Source organism: Schistocerca gregaria, chromosome 10 (genome assembly GCF_023897955.1).
Source record: "Schistocerca gregaria isolate iqSchGreg1 chromosome 10, iqSchGreg1.2, whole genome shotgun sequence".
In the NCBI taxonomy this organism is placed as follows: Eukaryota; Metazoa; Arthropoda; class Insecta; order Orthoptera; family Acrididae; genus Schistocerca; species Schistocerca gregaria.
Genome location: NC_064929.1, coordinates 215,874,019 through 215,896,346, shown reverse-complemented (window position 1 = coordinate 215,896,346; position 22,328 = coordinate 215,874,019). Strand labels below are relative to the sequence as shown.

Genomic DNA, 22,328 nt, shown 5'->3' with positions numbered 1-22,328 from the left:
AGTTCATAAAATTAAGTAACTCGTAAATTACATTTCACTGCACACATTTCTGTTGGTCATAGTATATGGACAATATGTGAGAATTAGGGACTGATTGTGTTTGCACGTGTGTTAATAATTCAGTAAGGGACTGGATAACAGCATTGCTGGTTCTAAGGACATTTCAAAAACAATTTTTGTGAGTGGACAAGTGGTGGTTTATGGACTTGCTGTATTCTCTGCAAGCCTCTTCAATGGTGATTGTGCACCTGCACAGTTGCAACAGATGGCTGCTGGCCGTCTCTACAAGGACTACAGTGGGTCTGCACCTTTGATGACCCACCAATACCATTATTTCTACCAGGACTGCAGTGGGTCTGCACCTCTGGTGGCCCACCAATACCATAATCTCTACCAGGACTACAGTGGGTTTGCTCTGTTGTGGCCCATTAACTGTCTGCATGTCAAGAGTCACCACTGTCTGTCCGTTGGAAGGACAACACTACTTCTTCAAGACTGCTTAGAAATCCACTACTTCCAAGTGCATTTTCTTTTACTACTCAGACTTTGAGAAAAACAATGCAATTTTACTTTGATGAATGATCAGGACTGTCTTTGTGGACTGTGAGAAAAATTTATCTTTTGACCAACATTGTATCGATAAGTGTGTGCATTTCATTTCTTTGTCATTGTAATTATGAAAAAATTTTTCAAATCTGTACTGGCCACTGCCCAAAACAATTTGTAAATTTTTTTGTGGGGAGCATGGGGGCTATGTAAGTAAGCTGTTTAGGTTTTTTTATTGGTAATGCCGCAGCCACGTAGCGCTCTGTATAAAAATCACTGGCTGTGCCGTGCGCAGTCTGTGTTTAGTTTGCATTGTTGTCTGCCATTGTAGTGTTGAGCAGCGGCAGCTGGATGCTAACAGCGCGTAGCGTTGCGCAGTTGGAGGTGAGCCGCCAGCAGTGGTGGATGTGGGGAGAGAGATGGCGGAGTTATGAAATTTGTAAGAATTGGTGTCATGAACTGATATATATATATATTATGACTATAAAGGTAAATACATTGTTTGTTCCCTATTAAAATCTTTCATTTGCTAACTGTGCCTATCAGTAGTTAGTGCCTTCCGTAGTTTGAATCTTTTATTTAGCTGGCAGTAGTGGTGCTCACTGTATTCCAGTAGTTCGAGTAACGAAGATTTTTTGTGAGGTAAGTGATTTGTGAAAGGTATAGGTTAATGTTAGTCAGGGCCATTCTTTTGTAGGGATTATTGAAAGTCAGATTGCGTTGCGCTAAAAACTATTGTGTGTCAGTTTAAGCACAGTCGTGTAAAATTTTTCTAAGGGGACGTTTCAGTATGAATGAAATCTTGGTACCCATGTGTCATGATCTACACTTCTTTTCCACCCCTATCCTCACACCCACCCCTTTGATAGGTAGGTGGATCTTAGTCCCACAGCGATTCTTTCCAGATGGTAAATTATATACATATATGCCAAATTTTGGTAAAATCGGAACAGTGGTTTCTGAGGACTGGTGGACGATAAAGACATACACAGCAATATTTTTGTAATACGTATCAATATATTTTCTCTGCGATCCGATTTTGATGAAATATAGCTTATACGGTACCCCACGCTACGATGATACGATGGAGATAGCAATGAAAAGTTTATAAAAATCTGTCAAGTATTTTTGGAAATTAGCTTGTTCAGGAAGATAGACAATAAAGTTTTAGTTAAATTTTAAATCACAGTACCTTTTTTCTGTGATTCGCTTTTGACAATCTACAACCTCTATGGTGTCCAACTATGCTCAAGTTACCTGGGAAAAACCATACGAAAATTCATCTAGTAGTTAGGAGATTAGCGTGTTTCAAGACAGAAAGACATGAGGATTTTACAGATTTTTTATTATAGATTTCCTGTGCACAAAGTACTGGTAAACAAGTAATAAAAGAAAATCAGAATGACTGTAGAGGCAATCTGAGCAGGAAACAAATTAAAAATATATTATGACCTCAAAAGACCTGTAGAACACAAGCCTTATTTATTATGGCAGGTATAAATGAAGGAGAAAATTACTCAAAATACTTACGGTTCTCCATAAATGAAGAGGGAGCGATGTTTGTCCACTGAGAGATTGTGAAATTGGTGTTGATCCAATAGAAATAACGAACAAATTCAACAAGTATTTCGTAATTGTAACAGATGGATTGATAACACAAAATAAAACAAAGTAAGTGCAATGTAAAAAAAATCCCACATATAGATCATACCGCTGCATTCATCACAGCAACTGAGAGAGAAATTTCAAACCCATTATGGCAACTAAAAATCCAACATTCATCTGGCTTACACTATGTTACCCCACATCTCACAAACGAAGGCAGGTAATGCCCACTAAAATCCCTAAACATATATGATGAATGCTGCAACAGAGGAAGATGTTTTTCCAGATTCAATAAAAGTAATTTAAATTAAGGCAATATTTAAGAATGGGAACAGAGATAAGCTATTAAACTGGAGGCTAATATCATTGATTTTAACTTTTACCAAAAGAAAATAATTGTGTGTTTTCTAACAAAAACTATAATGCTACTCTCATCACAACATGTCCTCAGAAAAAAGATGTCAGTGCCAATGACATCAACAGATTTAGTTGAACATGTTCTGTGTGTTCACTTAACAGCTAACAGAAGACTTGTGATATCTTTATTGAGGCATGTAAGGCCATTTCACGCTGTCTGTCACATGAGGTCATGCCATGTCCCATTAAAACCCTATGAACTCTTTTCGAATGGTTGCATCCACACTGACCATCCCGTGTCATCATGTCGTGCCAAGCCACCATCCAGGTTAGTTCTAGGAAAGATAGTTTGGCAGCTGATATCATCCATTCATTGTTGATCACATGACCCTCAAACTCATTTCCATATGATACATGCGCAGAACTCTGTATTTCGTTTCGCCATGGTTTTCGTGATTGATATCAGTTATTTGTTATAAATTGTTTCGTTCCGTTGCTTCTTTTATTAAAATTTAAAATTTTATAATAATGACAGAGGACTAATTGAAGTAAAGAGGCAGAAGTCTGAACTGTACGACATGGGCATTATAAATTTATACGTTTGAGTACTACATTTAATATTTTACAGTGAAATTGTTTGCACTATGACTGCAACTTGAAGTGAAAAAGTACTGCAGGTAGAAACAGATTGCTTAGTAAGTGGAATTTATGTGTACGTTGTCAGTCACTTGTGATGTTTTATAAAGATGTGGACTGAAACTTTCAGGCACAGCAAAAGGGCAAAACGATCTTTTGAAGTAAACACAAAGCAATGTATTGGAGTTGTTTCTTTAAATACAAGCTTATTTGCTATTAAGTAGCTCTATGGTTTGTGTGTGAAACTGCTTTGCAAGCATCAGTGGTCAATATTTAGATGGTTTCACTAGCTAAACCCAGCACACATAAGGCACTCGAACTACTAAAAGTCAAATGCAAAAATAAAAAAAACTATAAATCTTGAAGGAAAGGTATTATGAGAGATATTTGTACTAAACTGGCAACTAAACCTTCCACAAACCAGTTTTTCGCGGTATGTGATGGCAGTTCATAACACTTTGTTTCTGTAGCAAATATCAGTGCTATTGGACGTAAAAATAGAAACATCTGGTACTTCGACTTCCTAAAATACTTATGAAATGCAGATTCCTCGTCCTTGAGCTACTTATATATTATATAAAATTCCCCTTTTGTACTCCATAATGACCCACATTCTTTTTGGGTTGTTTTGCACCTGTCTTGCTTCAGCAATATACAGATTGTACTTCCAAGCTGAACTTCAAACATAAAAACAGTTTCAAAGCATATAATGAAGATCACAATTCCCGCGAACAGCCAACTGAGGGCAGCCTTGCAAGTTGAGATCATGTGACATGAATTGACTTCACATTCTATGAGGTGATGGACAATGTGAATACGTCTTTACGTAACAGTGCTGTGACATGACGGTGCCATGATGGCCAGTGCGAATTGGCCCTTAAGCATCTGTGTGAATTACTCCACGTTAGTAAAGAAGGGTAAACAGCGCACAGTAACTAGGCATATTAGTGACATAAATATACTCAATTACAGATCTATACTCTCTATTCATCCGAACAGACCTTTAAGTTCCACTGTCACCAACCTACTACGATGTCATCCTCAGCCAATATGCTTAGCTGGATGCAGATATTGGAGGGGCATGTGGCCATTGCCAGTTTTCGTGACTAGAGGCATTATTTCTTGTTTAAGTAACTCTTCACCTGGCCTCACAAGGGATGAATGTACCCCACAGCACTCAGTAGATCAATCTGTTGACCATTCCAAGTGTATATACAGTTCCATACAGTACATGGCACAACACCAGTAATAAATACAGACTTTGAACAGAAGTCTGTAGCTAAGGTAGAATTTTCAAAATTTTTAGGTGTGTCCATTGATGAGAGGTTAAACTGGAAGCAACACATTGATGGTCTGCTGAAAAGTCTGAGTTCAGCTACGTATGCTATTAGGGTTATTGCAAATTTTGGTGATAAGAACCTCAGTAAATTAGCTTACTATGCCTACTTTCATTCACTGCGTTCGTATGGCATCATATTCTGGGGTAATTCATCGTTGAGTAGAAAAGTATTCATAGCTCAAAAACGTGTAATCAGAATAATTGCTGGAGCCCACCCACAGTCATCCTGCAGATATCTATTTAAGGATCTAGGAATCCTCACAGTAACCTCACAGTATATATATTCACTTATGAAATTTGTTGTTAATAATCCAACCTAGTTCATAAGTAATAGCAGTGTGCATAGCTATAACACCAGGAGAAAGGATAATCTTCATTATTCAGGGTTAAATCTGACATTGGCACAGAAATTATGCTGCCACAAAAGTCTTTGGTTACCTACATAACAGCATAAAAAGCCTGACACATAGTTAACCAACATTTAAAAATAATGTAAAGATTTCTAGACGACAACTCCTTCTACTCATTGGCTGAATTTTTAGATATAAATTAAGACATGGAAAAAAGTAACTTAAACATTAGTGTCATAGAATATTTTGTGTAATGTAATATAGTGTACAGACATCTGTCATTAACCTGACACATTCCACATCATTACAAAGTGTCGTATTCATGATCTATGGAACAAGTATTAATCTAATCTAATCTAATCTAATCTTACACATTATGACCCTCTTCAACTGTTATCAGCCTCTGTCAGTCTACAGACGAGGTCAGCCTGTACACTTTGATGCTGTATGAGTCCCTTCACGTTTCCACTTCACTATCACATCCGAAACAATGTACCTAGGGTTGTTTAAGTGTGTGGAAATCTCGCATACAGACGTAAGATACATGTGAAACCCAATCACCTGACTATGTTCGAAGCCCTTGAGTTCCGCAGAGCGCCCTAATCTGCTCTCTTGCGATGTCTAACGACTACTAAGGCCACTGATATGGATTACCTGTCAGTGTGTGGCAGCACAATGCACCTAATATGAAGAACGTATGTTTTTGGATGTGTCTGGATACTTTTGATCACATAGTGTATATATTTTCTCCATAAATGATTTTCTAGTGAAATAATTCAGGTACCTACAGTGACACAACAGTTATCTGTACTCCTCGAGTGAAAGAGAAGCCTGAAAAGCAAGTAGTCCTGAATATTGAAAATGGAAATAAATATCAACTGCAAAGCAATATTTTTATAAGTCAGCCTTAAACAATGTATACAGTGGATCAAACCTACCAGACAGGAATTTTGTAATGTAGATATGAAAATAAACAGAGTGACAATTAACGATGTAAGCAGCTCAAAACTGTTATAGATAAGCATTTCACATGGGGGCAGGTGTTTACATATAACACGATGTGAAAAGATAACTACACAGGTTTTCCTCATACCCAAAATGGCAAAGTTGAGAGTGATAAAGTTCTTAGGCAGTGTACTATGGACTTCTGCTTGCACATATGTTTTGCTTAAATCATACATGGGGTAATGTATATACTAACTACTTTGAAAACATGTAATTCAGAAAAGAACAGTGAGAAATATAGCAAATATACTAACCAGACAGTCCTGTAGATAAGATTTAATACAACATCCTATTGTGATAGTACACTCGCTGCACTTATATCAGAATATTATGATGCTGAGAGCAAGTGATAATCGGTTCTTCAATAAAACTTACCTGAATATATAACCAAAGAAAGCAAAATTATTACACAAGACAGAGGAATCCCCGACTGAAGACTAGAGCTCCAAGTGAAAAAGGTAGAGAGTATTTTAAGAAGCTGCTTAACTGAGTTACAGAAATAGAAAGATTTAAAATTTTTGAACAATATTTAAAGGAGTACCTCACAGATATATTTGACATGAGTATGTGTGTCAAATTTCACATTGTAGCAGAAAATATATAATAATCTTTTCTGTGCCTGAGAAGCGTTATGCTCTTTTTCTTTCATTACACATTTATTGTACATGCCTTGTAATGGTCTCTTGATTAAACGTAACATGATAAATGCACTCGGAACAGAGATTTTATACCTGTTTTAGTCTATTTGCATATTAAATTGTGTGACATATCCAATATTCCCCGCAGAAAATTAATAAATTGGTCAAGAGTAAATAAATTTTATTTTGGTTGGAATAAGTCTTAAATGAAGAAAAAATTATCTAGTTGTTAATTCTATTAAATATCTAGAAAGGTGGATTTTAACCTACTTCCCATCGATCCTACTGTTTTGGTAGCGGAGAGTAGGTTACAGAATAATTTAAATTCATTCTAAATTTTCATAACCGTGTGGCGATAAAATGAACGTTGGGCTCTGGAATTATGAATAACATCCCTAATGTCACAGAATGTATTTTCTGGTGGCATCAATGGATCAGAAATACCAAAATAAATGCATAATACAAGCCCAAAACATAAAAGGTCTTGGCAGAATATTTACTTGTGTAGTAAAGCACTGTGCTTGTTGTTTTCCTGTCTGATTTGTAAAACTGTAACATTAGTAATTTTCGCCTCACAGTCATTAATATACGATCAATAATAAACGCCTGATGGCATAAACTTACCTAACAATTCTAAAGTAAAAGAAATGAACCATCGCATAGCACCGGCAGGATCTATTATTCTTTATCTTTGCCGTTCTTGCGCTGTGCCTGTAAATCTCTATGTACATGTACCAATTAATGATATAAAAAAGAATTCTGTTGTTTCAAGACAAATGAGGCACTGGGCGCCTCACCTTTTACTATTCGTATTCCATGTAAGGTGGACTTGGACTTTCTGCGTTCCGCATTGATATTTTATATTTTATGTGAAAATATTCACTAAATATGCTAATTGTTATTTTCCCAATCAGAAAACTTGTAGTTTCTGGTAATTGATTACGAACAGACAGCTTCAAGGGGATATTTTGACTGTTATGTATAAAGAATTTAACCACGATGGTCATACATTGTAATTTAATATGGAAAGATACATAGCATTCAAAAACGTGTGTTAAAGATAAGTGTGCTTATTTTAGTAAATTAACCTTGAATGTTAATTATTTTATGTTAGTTCATCACCAGAAAATACGATCACACTGATGGGCCAAACACAGCATGAGACAGAAGTAACATTATCGTTTTCCTATTATTTCTGAGTCAGCCTTTTTTTTAAATTGTGTAGTGTTGCATTTCTTTTAAAGTCTATAAATCTTCTGGTCCCCTCATGTTGTTCCAGCTGTGACTACATAGCAACTACAAAAATGCACTGAAATGATAATGTTCTTCTGAACGACCTCAAATAAATCTATCTGCTGCTCTTTTTCAAAATAATCCAACCACGTATTTAATGCCCAACGTATGTTATTATGATAGTGTAATCAATCCCTTATTCTGTTGCCAAGTGGCCCACTGATATATTCACTTTTTTGAGATTTTTCAGAAAAATATAAAATTACAATTCCTTTTTTTTCTCCCCCCAAGACCAATGCTACAAAACTCAACCATTAAAAACGGAAAGTTTCCTAAATGATAATGAATAGTGTATCTATTTTATTTAAAATTGTGGGAACTGTCTTGTAAGATATAATATTATATTTTATAGAGAAGAATAACTCACTTAGTGAGGCATAGCAAGGTGTCAGAGAATTTAAGTCTATCAGCACATTCTAAGCTAAGTTTGTAGCTGATCTTCTTGGGGCTTTAGATGAGCAAAGGAAGTCATCATTTGGCTGAATATGTCACAACAGACAACACATAAACTAAACTATGACAGTATCAGAAACAAGGCTGTTGACTTAATAGAATCACCTGTTGATAACAAAAAACAGTGTGTGGAAGTAAAATATAAAACAAGAAATTTTATTTTAAATTTAAACTAATTTTCAGGTAGTAAAGTTTGCTGTTCCTCAGACTCGGTTAAAGTATTCTTTCTTTTCATACTTTCAGGTTCATTCTGTAGATGACAATGTAGCAAGTGACATTTCACTTGTAGTAGAAAGTGATTCAGTAACTGAATTGGAATCAAGTGCATCCGCAAACCTGAGGGAGGCTGATTAATATTTCAGCAACAAAACGTATATGTAAGTACAAATAAAAACACTTACATATAATTACAAACAAGTAGAATTACAAACACCAACAATATCTGCCCCTCAAAACAGTATAGAAAACTAAATTTTGGTTGTTACAGGTGATAAACCCTTGACATAGGAGGGCCATGTAATCAAAGAACGCTAAAAAAATTAAGCATTAGCATATTCTTAATTACAATAATAACTGGGAGGTAACAACAGAAACACTATTAACAATGTACTATGACAGAGTCGACCCACACTTGTTCTACTACTGTATCATAGATTGTGGTACTGCGGCAGATATGCATAAACGTAAGTTACAGAAGCTTCAAAGGAAGCCTATTACATGCATTTGCAGATTTGACACTAACACAGCCCTGCGAAAGTAAATCCAGAGAATTTAATAGCACAGCCATCCCTTTCCGGTGTATACTGCAACAATTAGGCGTTTTGAAGAAAATAGTACTACTCAGTTAAATGAGGACATGCATAACAACAATATAAGAAATAGGGACGATTATTTCCTACAAAGGAAATGGCTTGAGGTAACTGAAAAAGCTTCCATAACTGTCGTATGTATTTTATACAACAGATCACCAATCAGAATAAAATATATCTTGGAAGATATATGTATTCAAAAATAAATTATGAAGTTATTCAATCTTTCATCTCTAGGTAACCTAAAAGACTATCCACTATCTAAGCAGGAGAAAGGCTCTCCTAAAAACTAGAAATTTGTGAGTGAACCTAAAGGTCAAAAGTAGATGAAGTGTATCTATAGAAACACGTTTTAACTTTTCAAATTTTTGGTAATTTTACATATTATTTGTTTTGTAACGTAACACTTTTATAATGTTTGATGCAGGCGATCCAGTTGTAGCTGGTAATCGATACAGTCTTGATAATTATTTGTAGGCTAATACAAGCATCAATTTATTGTGTAGATAGAAAAGAGTAATCATAAATATATAATGCATGTACATTTTCGTTATAGAAGAATGACCCTGCAGCTATTTGCTCTGGTTTCGTTTGTTCCATGCGCTTTTAGCATCCATTGTGCTTCAAAGTGGAGGTTGGAGAGCGTATATTAGTGAAGCTGGTGAATGCAGTCATTGCATGTTTTTAAAGTGAAGTGGAGAAATACATAATTTTAAAAATGTGAAAATGAGCATGGGAAGTTGTGTGGACATCAATGTGTGATTAATCATGTTCTTCTCTTGTTCACATGATTTTAAGAAGATCTTGGACTGATGTAACAATGTTTCAAGAACCTGCTTTAAATCATGACTCTAGAAATATACTACAAGTTCCTGAATATCGCTACCACAGGGATCGTGAAGGAAAGATTGGATTGACTACTGCAAAATTAGAGGCATTTTGAACAATCATAAACAATCAATTTCCCTGTGCTCCATTCTTGAACAGAATGGGACAAGCTCCAATAACTGTTACAGTGGGTCACTCCCTTTGCCATGCACGACACAATTTTTGCAGGCGGCAATGTGACCCAAGCCTCTATCGTTCATTGCACATGTGATAAAAAAAAATTTATGGTAAACTGAATATGTTGATCAGAAACTACCAGCACACAATTTTATTTGTCATTGGTCCATCCTTTTTCTTTTTGATTCTCAGCAGTTAGAGTAATGTTAAGTATATTATGAGTGGCCAAAAGATACTCTCCTTCTTCCAAAGTTGCGCATGTAAGTTAAAAATTTGGGCACACCTGATATAGACGCAGATGTAGATTCATTAAATTTTGAATGGATTAAGATTTGCCAGTGTTATGCTATATGCGTTAATATGATATAAATTACGTAGACCTAATGTCCTGACTGCATCTGTTCAAAGGATAGGAATTTGTCTATAGATGAATTAATGAATAAATAAATTTTAAATTTGGTTATCTGGGATAAAAGTGACGCGTTGTGCAACGTAACAATTTGTCATCAGAAGCATCTAGATGCAACAGTGACGTAGTCTTTAAACCACTGGCCATGATTCCGACAAGAAGTACATTCTAATCAAGGAGGTTAGAAAATAAGGACCTTCTCGATGTTCTAATCTCCTTGTGTTCAAAGGTTAATAATCTGTAGAGATATCCTGTAGCACTCTTTTTTACGGACCTGCACTGCACTGTAGCCCTCCCTAATATCATCTTTGGTTTTGCTTGACAGTTGTAAGTTGAATAGCGCAGATGAAGTTCGTCTGACATTATTGTACCTCGTGACCACTGGATTTTTTTTTTTTTTTTAAAGATCGAATGTTTGTTATCGTGTGGAGACAGACTCAGTAAAACTACAAGCAGTTGTTGAATGATCTGAATATGTGTGGTGGATTTACGTGTTCGAAAAACGCACTTACTGCGTTAAACATTTTGTATATCGTAAGTAGCCAGAATACAATTGCCATAGGTCAATATACCGGCAAAAGATTTTATAAATCATCTGTTTATAAAGCTAGCATCCAATTTGAATTTATGTTATTAATGCATAATTGCATAACTGTATTCTACGTTAATTGTATAACCAGGTGCTGTTTATGATTACTCAGTCTTGTTTACTACATGAACAAGGTGTTTAAGACTTGGTAATTAACACACTTCATCCACAATTTACAGGTTGTCGCCTTCATTCTAATTGGAGTTGCTGTCTATGGACGCGCTACGCCACTTGGTGAAAACCTGCCGATTATTGGCGGCATCCTTGCCTGTGGCGTCTTTCTTATTCTCATTTCCATTCTTGGACTAATTGGTGCTATCAAGCATCATCAAGTGCTGTTGTTTTTTGTATCCTTACACAATATTTTATTAAACAGTTACGGTCTTATCAACTTTCCAAAAGTGATAACTACCAATGATGAGCCTAGAAAATGTATTATGTTTTGTACCCCATGTACGTTATTCCATTATGGTATGTTGACTGACTGGTTCCGTGGACACCATAAAGATTTTGAAAATATACAACTTAAGATGAAAGTTAATGGGTGCATTGTAATATAAGTGGTGTTCAAAGAGAAACGAGGCGGAAGCGTAATTACAGAAAACAGTACCTGTATGTTAGAAGTATTGACCCTGGCTGTTGAGACACTTGTCCCACTGTGATACAAGGCAGTCAAAGGCTGTCCCTAAGATTCCCGGGGCTGCAGTGTTAACCACTTCTGCACGTACAGCTGGACATCATTGTCAAAGGGGAATTGTTTGCACCCCACAGCGTTTATAAGGGGACCAAAAGATGGTCCCCTTCTGATCAACTTCCCGCAGCACGGGACAATAGTAAATGCCCAGCAAACATAAACCTTGACCACCCTTTGCCAAGCGACCAAATCAAAACGACCAGGCAATCTCACCGTGGGGTCATTCTGTTCCATGACAATGCAAAGTCTCATATGACCATACAGTCGTGACACTCCTGCAGAAATTTCAATGGGAGATTCTTGGCCACCCACCATACAGTCTGGACCCGTCTCCGTATGATTACACCATTTTTGGTACCCTTAAAAAGGCTCTGAGGGGCAAACGATTTACCTCGGATGACGACATCCAGCTGTACGTGTGGAACTGGTTAACATTGCAGCCCTGGGAATTTTATGAGACAACCATTCATCGCCTTGTGTTACAGTGGGACAAGCGTCTCAACAGCCAGAATCAATAATTCTAACATACAGGTAATGAATCTTGACTGGAATATTCTCTTTTGAATTCTGAAGGTGATAGGGGTAAAATACAGGGAGCGAAAGGCTATGTACAATTTGTATGGAAACCAAATGACAGTTATAAGAGTCGAGGGTCATGAAAGGGAAGCAGCAGTTGGGAAGGGAGTGAGACAGGGTGGTAGTCTCTCCCCGATGTTATTCAATCTGTATATTGAGCAAGCAGTGAAGGAAACAAAAGAAAAATTTGGAGTAGGTATTAAAATCCATGGAGAAGAAATAAAAACTTTGAGGTTCGCCGATGACATTGTAATTCTGTCAGAGACAGCAAAGGATTTCGAAGAGCATTTGAATGGAATGGATAGTGTCTTGAAAGGAGGGTATAAGATGAACATCAACAAAAGCAAAATGAGGATAATGGAATGTAATTGGATAAAGTCGGATGCTGCTGAGGGAATTATATTACGAAATGAGACACTTAATGTAGTAAAGGAGTTTTGCTATTTGGGGAGCAAAATAACTGATGATGGTTGAAGTAGGGAGGATATAAAATGTAGACTGGCAGTGGCAAGGAAAGTGTTTCTGAAGAAGAGAAATTTGTTAACATCGAGTATAGATTTAAGTGTCAGGAAGTCTTTTCTGAAAGTATTTGTATGGAGTGTAGCCATGTATGGAAGTGAAACATGGACGATAAATAGTTTGGACAAGAAGAGAATAGAAGCTTTCGAAATGTGGTGCTACAGAAGAATGATGAAGATTAGATTGGTAGATCACATAACTAATGAGGAGGTATTGAATAGAGTTGGGGAGAAGAGGAGCTTGTGGCACAACTTGACTAGAAGGGATCGGTTGGTAGGACATGTTCTGAGGCATCAAGGGATCACCAATTTAGTATTGGAGGGCAGCGTAGAGGGTAAAAATTGTAGAGGGAGACCAAGAGATGAATACACCAAGCAGATTCAGAAGGATGTAGGTTGTAGAGGTACTGGGAGATGAAGAAACTTGCACAGGATAGAGTAGCATGGAGAACTGCATCAAACCAGTCTTAGGACTGAAGACCACAACAACAACAGGTAATGATTTCTGTAATTATCCCTCCACTCGTTTCTTTTTGAACACCTCTCATACATCTCCACCTATTTTTCATAATTTTTGTTGTGTGTCTGAGTTAAGTTACTTATGTGGTTCTAGCTATTATGTGTGACTTAAGATGTGATTGGCACAGTTACAGCCACGTCGTGATTCACTATTCATTCGAAAAGTTGACATATCACCAACATGTTGAAATGTCAGCTGTAGTGGAGAAACTTGTCATCTTTGTATATATTTGAGGACACAGACTTGGCAGTGAGGATATCTGTTTGTGGATCTTAACTTAGAATCTGCAGGAAAGGAGGGAGTGTGACAAATTAGCTATACAGTGCAATTGGAGAATGTGATCGCACATGAAATTTATTTACTCTCCCCCCCTCCCTCCCTCTCCCCCCTCCCTCCCTCTCCCCCCTCCCTCTCTCCCCCCTCCCTCTCTCCCCCTCCCTCTCCCCCCCTCCCTCTCCCCCCTCCCTCTCTCCCCCTCCCTCTCTCCCCCCCCCCCTCTCCCTCTCCCTAAGCTGTCACATTCTCGCCTCACCAAACTTGGTGTGCACGATGTATTGAAAATAAAAGTGGGCATACAGTGTGACCAGTAGTACATATTGTCTTGTGTTACTTGTAGCGATACCATGGACAACTGACATGATTAGACTTGAATGTATGTACATGTTGAGAAAATTGCATTATATAGCAATCACTATCTGAATGTGCGTTATCAAGGATAATGTGAAGTGGCACTTTGGGTAGACACTGGATTTGACTGTGACAAGTTAATTGTTCAAACTCCTTTCTAGTTATCCAGATGTAGGCTTTCCACTATTTGCCCAAATTCATAAATGATATAGATGATTTCCTTCCTCATTCTTCACCTGTCCACAAAAAAGTCTGTTCTTTCTCCCCCTTCATACCAGTGTTAGTGCTATGCACTGTCTTGTTTCTAAATGCGTGGGGACGTTTTATTATAGTTAAGTCTGTCGACATGTCTTTGATGGAAGTTGGGGCCTATGATAACATTTATTTATTCTGTGTTGTCCTCACTAGCTTCTGAGAACGTTGAAGAAACCCTGGTGGGTGTGTGCTGGTTTTTACTGAGCAGACTTTTAGAGGACAGTTACAGCATGTTGCTCGGTCTTTACTGAACACATTTCTGGATGTAATGCTTTAAACATAAAATGACTATGTGGTTTTCTTTTCTTTCCAGGTGTTGTCTCCTTGGATAGATCAATAAATGGGACTTGTTGGGATGTTTATATTGGTATTGCCCCTCCCAAATGATGCTCCAGAAATAAAGTTGGTCTTAGATTACATCAGATGCACTGGTTGTTCTGTAGACCCAAAGTGAGGAGATTGTTAAGGATGTGGTGTGTGCCACAAAACAGCTATGACCCTCTTGACTCTGAGATTGTTAAGGATGTGGTGTGTGTCACGCAACAGCTATGACCCCCTTGACCCTTTGAGGGATGCTGAAAATTTATTGAATAGAAAGAGTGGCGAAAGGATGGGATCTTGTTAATAATACATACGCAACCACTGATTCTGCTGAGAAACATATCAGTGGGGTCGAGGTTAGCCACTTATAAATATTTTATAATGCTTTTCAACTGTATGTTACTACTGGCAGCTAAGCTTTTTATTTTTGCTGACAAGTTAATGCAAATGTGTGTCCATGATGCATGACAGGATGGTACTGTGTCAAAAGGGTAGTTTTCAGAAAAATGGATTTTACTGGAAAAGTCGAGAAATCGTATTGACCAATGCTAGTCGAATGTTTTGTTGGTAGAAAGGAATTTTCTTAGTCATTTTGTTAAAAATCACATTTAGATAGCCTATGTGAAGATTTCCTATGCCCAGATGTTGTGATTTTTGCTAAGTCATCTATATCCACTGTGAAATGCATGGTAGAGGGTACATCCCACTGTACCAGCTTAGGCTTCTTCCCATTACATTTGTGTGTAGAGCACAGGAAGAATAACTGTTTGAATGCCTCTGTGCATGCCGTAAGTATTCTAATCTTGTCCTTATGATCCCCATGTGAGTGATACGTAGGGGATCGTAGTATATTCCTAGAGTCGTAATTTAAAGCTGGTTCTTGACATTTTGTTAGTAGAATTTCTTGAGGTAGTTTACATCTATCTTCAACATTCTACCAGTTCAGTTACTTAAGCATCTCTGTGACACTCTCTCATGAGTCAGACAAACTTGTGATCATTTGTACTGCTCTTTTCCGTACATGTTCATATCTCCCATTAGTCCTATTGAGTAGGGGCCCTACACACTTGAGCAATATTCTAGAATCAGTCACACGAGTGATTTGTAAGCAATCTTCGTTATAGACTGATTGCAATACCCTAATATTTTACCAATAAACTGTAGTCTACCACCTGCTTTCTCCACAACTGACACTATGTGATCATTCCATTTCATATCTTTACATAGTTTTACACTCAGGTGTTTGTATGAGTTGGCCGATTCCAACAGTGGCTCATTGATTTTATTGTTACAGACTACTATGTATATTCTATTTGTGAAGTGAACAGTTTTACATTTCTGAACATTTGAAGCAAGTTTCCCATCTTTGCGCCACTTTGAAAGCTTATCGATATCTAACTGGATATTTATGGAGCTTCTTTCAGACAGTCCTTCATTATAGGTAATTGTATCTTCTGCAAAAAGCATGGGGTTACTATTAATATTGTCGACAAGGTCATTATATGCAGTGTGAACAACAGGAGTTCTAATGATACCCCATACGATTGAACTTTTGACAATAAGCACAGGTGTGGTGCCAAATCAAATGATTTTTGAAAACCAAGATATACTGCATTATCTGACTGCCTTGATTCAAAGCTTTCAGTATGTCATGTGGGAAAAGTACAGTTCGGTCTCACGTGATCGTTGTTCTCAGAGTCCATGCTTGTTGGTGTAGAGGAGGTCATTCTGGTCAAGATTCCAGCACAGAATGTGTTCTGAGATTTGACAACAATTCGATGTCAAGGATATTGGACAGTAGTGTTGTAGATCACTTCTTCTACCTTCTTTGCAGCTGGGTGTGTATGAATTTTTCCGAGAACTGGACATGGCTTTTTGTTCGAGGATCTAGGATAGGTTATAGTTAGAAGAGGGGCTAACTCGGCCACAGATTTGGTATAAAATCATGTAGGGATTCCATCGGCCACTGTAACTTTGTTCAATTTTAATGCTTCCAACTGTACTCAACATCACTGGCATTGATATTTATTTTTCATTGGCACGAGTGTTAAATTGGGGCAATTTTCTATTTTTTAAAGGCACATTTGAAAATAGTTAAGCATTTCAACTTCAGCTTTTGCTCTGCTACCCCTCAGAGTCAGTTTCTGTCTCATTTGCTTGTGACTGGACACTAACTTTGGTGCAACTAACAACCATTACATAACCACAATTTCTTATGGTTTTGTGAAAGATCATTTGACAATATTCTGATGCAGTAGTCATTGAAGGCTTTATGTATTTCTCCATTGATAGCCAAATGTGTTTAATTCAGTATATCTCTATCTGTAGCCTTGCATTTTTACATCCACTATGCAGTAATCTCTGTTTATTTTGAAGTTTCCGTACAGTGGCTGTGTAACATGGGGGCCCCTACCATTGTGAACTGTTCTGCCAGGTAGATACCTGTCCAGTGCGTGGTCACTTACTCTTTTAAACTTGAACCATAGTTCCTCGACATCCTCCTGCTCTGTGCTAAAAAGTTTCAAATTCGTGCTTGAGATAGGACTATTGATTTTTTTCTTTTTCTAGTTTGCTGACCATGTACATCCTTCTGCTTGTTTTCATAATAATCATTGTTATTATCACTGATAGTAGTTTCTATCTGGGCATCTTTAGAGAGGTCAGGTCTATTTGTTGCCATTAGACCCAGAATATTTCCATCATGAGTGGGGCGCCAAACTGTCTGTTATAGGTAGTTTTCAGAGAAGGCGTTTAGTAATGTTTCACAGAATGTCTTATAGTACTCACGACTAACAAAACTTTACTTTTCCCAGTTAATTATTGGTTGATTAAAGTCCCCACCAGTCATCACAGTATGATTGGGGAACTTGTGTATAAGTGAACTGAGGTTTTCTTTTAAGTTTCCAGATACATCAATGAGTCGTTGGGTGATAGAAGGATCCAGTTATCATTTGATGTCTACCTGTCATACTGAGTCTTGCCCAAAAAATCTCTCACGCAGTTTCAACTTCGGTCTCAGTGAATTTGAGTTTCTCGTCCCCTGCGACAAATACACCACCGCCAATCCCATTGGCTTATATCCTTTCAATATACACTTAAACTTTCCCCAGAAATCTCACAGCTATCAATTTCAGGTTTCAACCAGTGTTCTGTACGTGCTATTATGTGGACTTCACTGCTTTTCAGGAGAACTTTGAATTTGCCACTTTGTTGTGAATGCTTCGGCAGTTGAGTGATAGGATTTTAATGCTCATCTGTGGGAGGCATTTCTTTTGGTCTTACGCTGATACATCGTGGTTTCCTACATCTGTTGTTATCTGGATTGGATGGAGTCACTTAATCTAAACAATCCTTGTGGGCACCTCACTCAATCAGCTACTTGGTTAGCAGCTCTGGCGTGTGGTCCATATCTGACCTATTTAGATGAACCCTTCAGTTCTTAACTCTGTGGCGCAAGTCCAAGAAGCTGCAGCCTAGCGTGTCATAGAATTTTGGAAGTATCTGGTTCAGTCCTTCCACTGGACTTGGAACCGACGTGTCTTGATCAGTTCTGGGAACAGTGCTACAAATTTTGAGCTTCGTTGAAACTCCGCGGGTGAGGCTTGTCTTCCCACTCTTCTATGCCGGTCACTGGAATGACCCGAGAATGACATGACGGGTGTCATTTGTTCCAACAGCTGTCAAAATTTGCACTTGGTTGTGACCTGTTTCCTCAATGGCTGTTGGAATAGTCTCTTCAACATGTTGAATGACGCCCCCTGGCATACACACTGAGTGCACCTCGTGTCCTTCCCTGTCCCTTGCTGTCATTTCCCTAAGGGGTACATCAGTCACCGTACATTCGAACTGCCAACGATTAATAGGCCCCTAACCTTGTGCGTTTCATCAAAACAGGTGAAGTGAGTCACACTGGTGACTCCTCAGCACTTGGTGGCCTTGGGAATGTATTTTATTCTCCTTAGGTTCTCAGACTTCAGGTCAGTTTCCCATTGCACGATTAAAAGTGCAAATGAGTATAATATGACAAAAAATTTTCTCATAGTTCTCAGTTTTTAAGGTGAGCTTTTCTAATTTTACATACATATATGAAAGATGTATTCATATTTGAACACTAGAAGTTTTGTAGGTCAACACTGATAATTCAGCCTACATTTTATTTTCACATTTATTTCAGTGGAAGCAGTGCTTCATCAGCTTTTAGCAGTCTCACTCCATAATTTCATTTCTGCACATTTAGAGGTACTACACCAATGTAACACATAGTGAGAAAATAATAAGTATATTGGACACTTCAAAATATTTGGATGTCCATGTTACCCGGAATTTGAACAGGAACAAACACATTATCGAACTCCTAAAAAAATCAGTTCAACCATAACAACCATAATTACATTTCAAATCATTATAAAATTTTGGGGAGAGACAAAAGTGCTAAGTGTTTGTGTATTTACATGTAAAATCTCATGAGAAGTTATGTTGGGGGAGGGGGGGTTGAACTCATCAGATGAGTAAGATTTCATTGCTCAGTGGCATGCTGTAATAATAATGTGTGTTCACCCATGGTCTACTAGTAGAGCTTAACATTTTGACTTCTGCTCCCCAGTATGTGTATTCTTTCATGAAGTTTCTTGTAAATAGCTCAACTCTTCAAAGGCATAGTATTGTGCATAATTACAGTAGTAGAAGGAAAAAATTACCTTCTTTACTCCACACTGAGATTAACTTTAGCCAAGAAGGGGTCCACAAAAAGTTTTAACACCTATGCGTTGATGTAAAATATCTGGCTGACAACAAAGCTAAATTTGAAAAAAAGTAGAAAAAGTTTGTGACAGCTCCTTCCACTCCCTAAAATAATTTCTATTTGTGTAACAAGTAGATGATGGTGGGTAGCAATAACTAATTGGCATCTGTTAAAAAAAACTTGGAAATGGTTGGGATGTAGCCATATTTACATATGAATGTAAAGGGTCTCATTCCATATCATTGTGGTTAATCATGCAAATGATCGAGAGAAGATGAAACTGATTGTTTGTTCCTGTGAGGATTTCTCACGCACTTGATGTTTTCAAACAATGACACAGCGTGGCAGAGAATCGTGCTAGATAATGATAATGGAGGAATTTAAACAGTCGAAGACTTTGACAGGTCACAGAACATTGCAGTAGCCTCTAATTTCTTATCTAACAAATTAAGTACATTCTCACTGTAAGTGTAAATAGCCTTCTCTGTATCAGAACCCTTAAGGAACACAAACTATGTCTTGGACAATGTATTATTTGCAGTCATGTGTTTAAAGAGATATTTGACACAACCTTTTCAGATATTTTTCAAGAAGTCGCCAAAAGTAAAATTGGCCAGTAGTTTGACATTATCTCTGTAAACTGTCAACCAATTTCACTTTGGTTGACTTTTTCGAAAATATTTGAAGATCAGACATCATCTTAGAATCTGACTGTAAACAATATATGATCTCCAAGTCACAGTTTCGGTCTCTTGAGGGTTTCAATGTGAATAAGGCTATTCACACATACAGCAAGAATGTACATAGTTCATTAGATAACAAGTTAGAGGCTACTGCCGTTTTCTGTGACCTGCCAAAAGCTTTTGACTGTGGGAATCACAGCATCCTCATAAGTAAATTAGAATGTTATGATGTCACTAGCAGTCCTGCAAAATGGTTCACCCCCCCCCCCCCCCCTCCCCATCAGGGAGCTCACAACTCTTTTGTGAGTAGATGCTTGGCTACCACTACCACACCACGGGTCCGCAGGCCAGCATTACTTTCTTGCCGTGCTGCATGCCTATGCTTCCACTATCCCTTTCCCTCCTCCTCTCTCTCTCTCTCTCTCTCTCTCTCTCTCTCTCTCTCTCTCTCTCTCTCTCTCTCATGGTTTTCATTGTGTAGCCCTGCTTGGTGGGAGGGGGGAGGTGTGGTCTCTTCAACTTGTCCATCTTTTGTCTATGTGTGTTGCCAGTCTTTCCTAGGCAATTTCTAAGTGGGGACCTCGGCTAAGCAACAGAGGTTGGTGTCTCCTCATTGGACTCTTGCTTTCGGGGGCTTCCAGCTGCTCCCTAGTGGAGCACCTTGCCTGCCTTTCTTTCTCTGTCTTCCTTTAATCTTTTTGTCCCTTATCTCACCTTCATTGACGTGGTAGATACTGGTGTTTCCGTCCCCTGGGTTTTGTGCAGTAGGCTCTCTCTGATCAACAGTTGGGTAGACCTGTCTGTCTTGAGTAAAAGGGACTGGTGATCTGGTACTTTGCTCCCCAACCAGTCTTACGTAACTAAAGTAAAATAAATGGTGTCATCATGTAATATATATGGAGTAAGCAGTCAGTCTTCATTTGATTGGGAGTTAATTACACGTGGTGTTAACTCACGGTTACACCTTACGAATGTTGTGTACATTATTGACCTCTCATCTGTTTCATTGCCAGGTGCTAAATTTGTTTTGTTTGTATGTGACGCAAACATTACAGTAAATGGCAAGTCAAGTACAGATTTAGAAATGGCTGCTAATTAAATTGTCATTGTGTTAGTAAATGGTTTAAAGGTAATTAACTCTCGTTAAACTGTGGAAAGACCCACTATATGCAGTTCACAACCTTTAAGAGATTTTCTTCCAGTGCGAGTATAATATATGAAGACGTGCAGATAGAAGAGGTTGACTGTGTTACATTTCAGGGATTACAACTCGATAATTCATTCAGTTGGGGAAGGGCATACCACAGAACTGCTGAAGTGCCTAAACAAGTCTGTATTTGTAATGTGAATTATATCATATGTAGGAGATGGAAATCGAAAAAAAAAAAACATGCATACTTTCCCTCCTTACTTTCTACATCTACGTCTAGATCTACATGGATACTCTGCAAATCACATTTAAGTGCCTGGCAGAGGGTTCATCGAACCACCTTCACAATTCTCTATTATTCCAGTCTCGTAAGTGTGCAGAAAGAGTGAACACCTATATCTTTCCGTACAAGCTCTGATTTACCTTATTTTATCATCATGATCATTCCAGCCTGTGTAGGTTGGTGTCAACAAAATATTTTCGCATTCGGAGGAGAAAGTTGGTGACTGGAATTTCGTGAGAAGATTCCATTGCAAGGAAAAACTTCTTTCTTGTAATGATTTCCAGCCAAGTCCAGTATCATTTCTGTGATACTCTCCCCCATATTTCGCGATAATACAACATGTGCTGCCTTTCTTTGAACTTTTTCGATGTACTCCGTCAGTCCTACCTGGTAAGGATCCCACACCGCCCAGCAGTATTCTAAAAGAGGACAGACAAGCATAGTGTATGCAGTCTCCTTAGTAGGTCTGTTACATTTTCTAAGTGCCGATAAAACACAGCCTTTGGTTAGCCTTCCCCACAACATTTTCTATGTGTTCGTTGCAATGTAAGTCGTAGTTGTAATACCTAGGTATTTAATTGAATGTACGGCTTTTAGATTAGACTGATTTATTGTGTAACTGAAGTTTAACGGGTTCCTTTTAGCACTCATGTGAATGATCTCACACTTTCTGTTATCTAGGGTCAACTGCCACTTCTCGCTCCATTCAGATATTTTTTCTAAATCGTTTTACAGTTTTTTATCTTCTGATGACTTTATTAGTCGATAAACGACAGCGTCATCTGCGAACAACTGAAGACAGCTGCTCAGATTGTTTCCAAAATCATTTATATAGTTAAGGAACAGCAAAGGGCCTATAACACTACATTTGGGAATGCCTGTAATCACTTCTGTTTTACTCGATGACTTTCTGTCAGTTACTACGA

General features: G+C 37.9%; 1 protein-coding gene across 2 annotated transcripts in view; it reads left to right on the top strand.

Moving 5' to 3' along the window:
* The first annotated feature begins 10,666 nt into the window (after positions 1 to 10,666).
* LOC126293334 (tetraspanin-31) overlaps positions 10,667 to 22,328 on the top strand; it is a 60,836-nt gene continuing 49,174 nt past the window's right edge. Inside the window, exons 1-2 of one of the 2 annotated variants that reach the window (XM_049986523.1) lie at positions 10,667 to 10,979; positions 11,214 to 11,381. In XM_049986523.1, coding sequence (XP_049842480.1) covers positions 10,920 to 10,979; positions 11,214 to 11,381 — 228 coding nt within the window. In that variant the 5' untranslated portion in view covers positions 10,667 to 10,919. The remainder of the gene's footprint in view (positions 10,980 to 11,213; positions 11,382 to 22,328) is intronic. The other variant, XM_049986524.1, reaches the window with a different exon arrangement.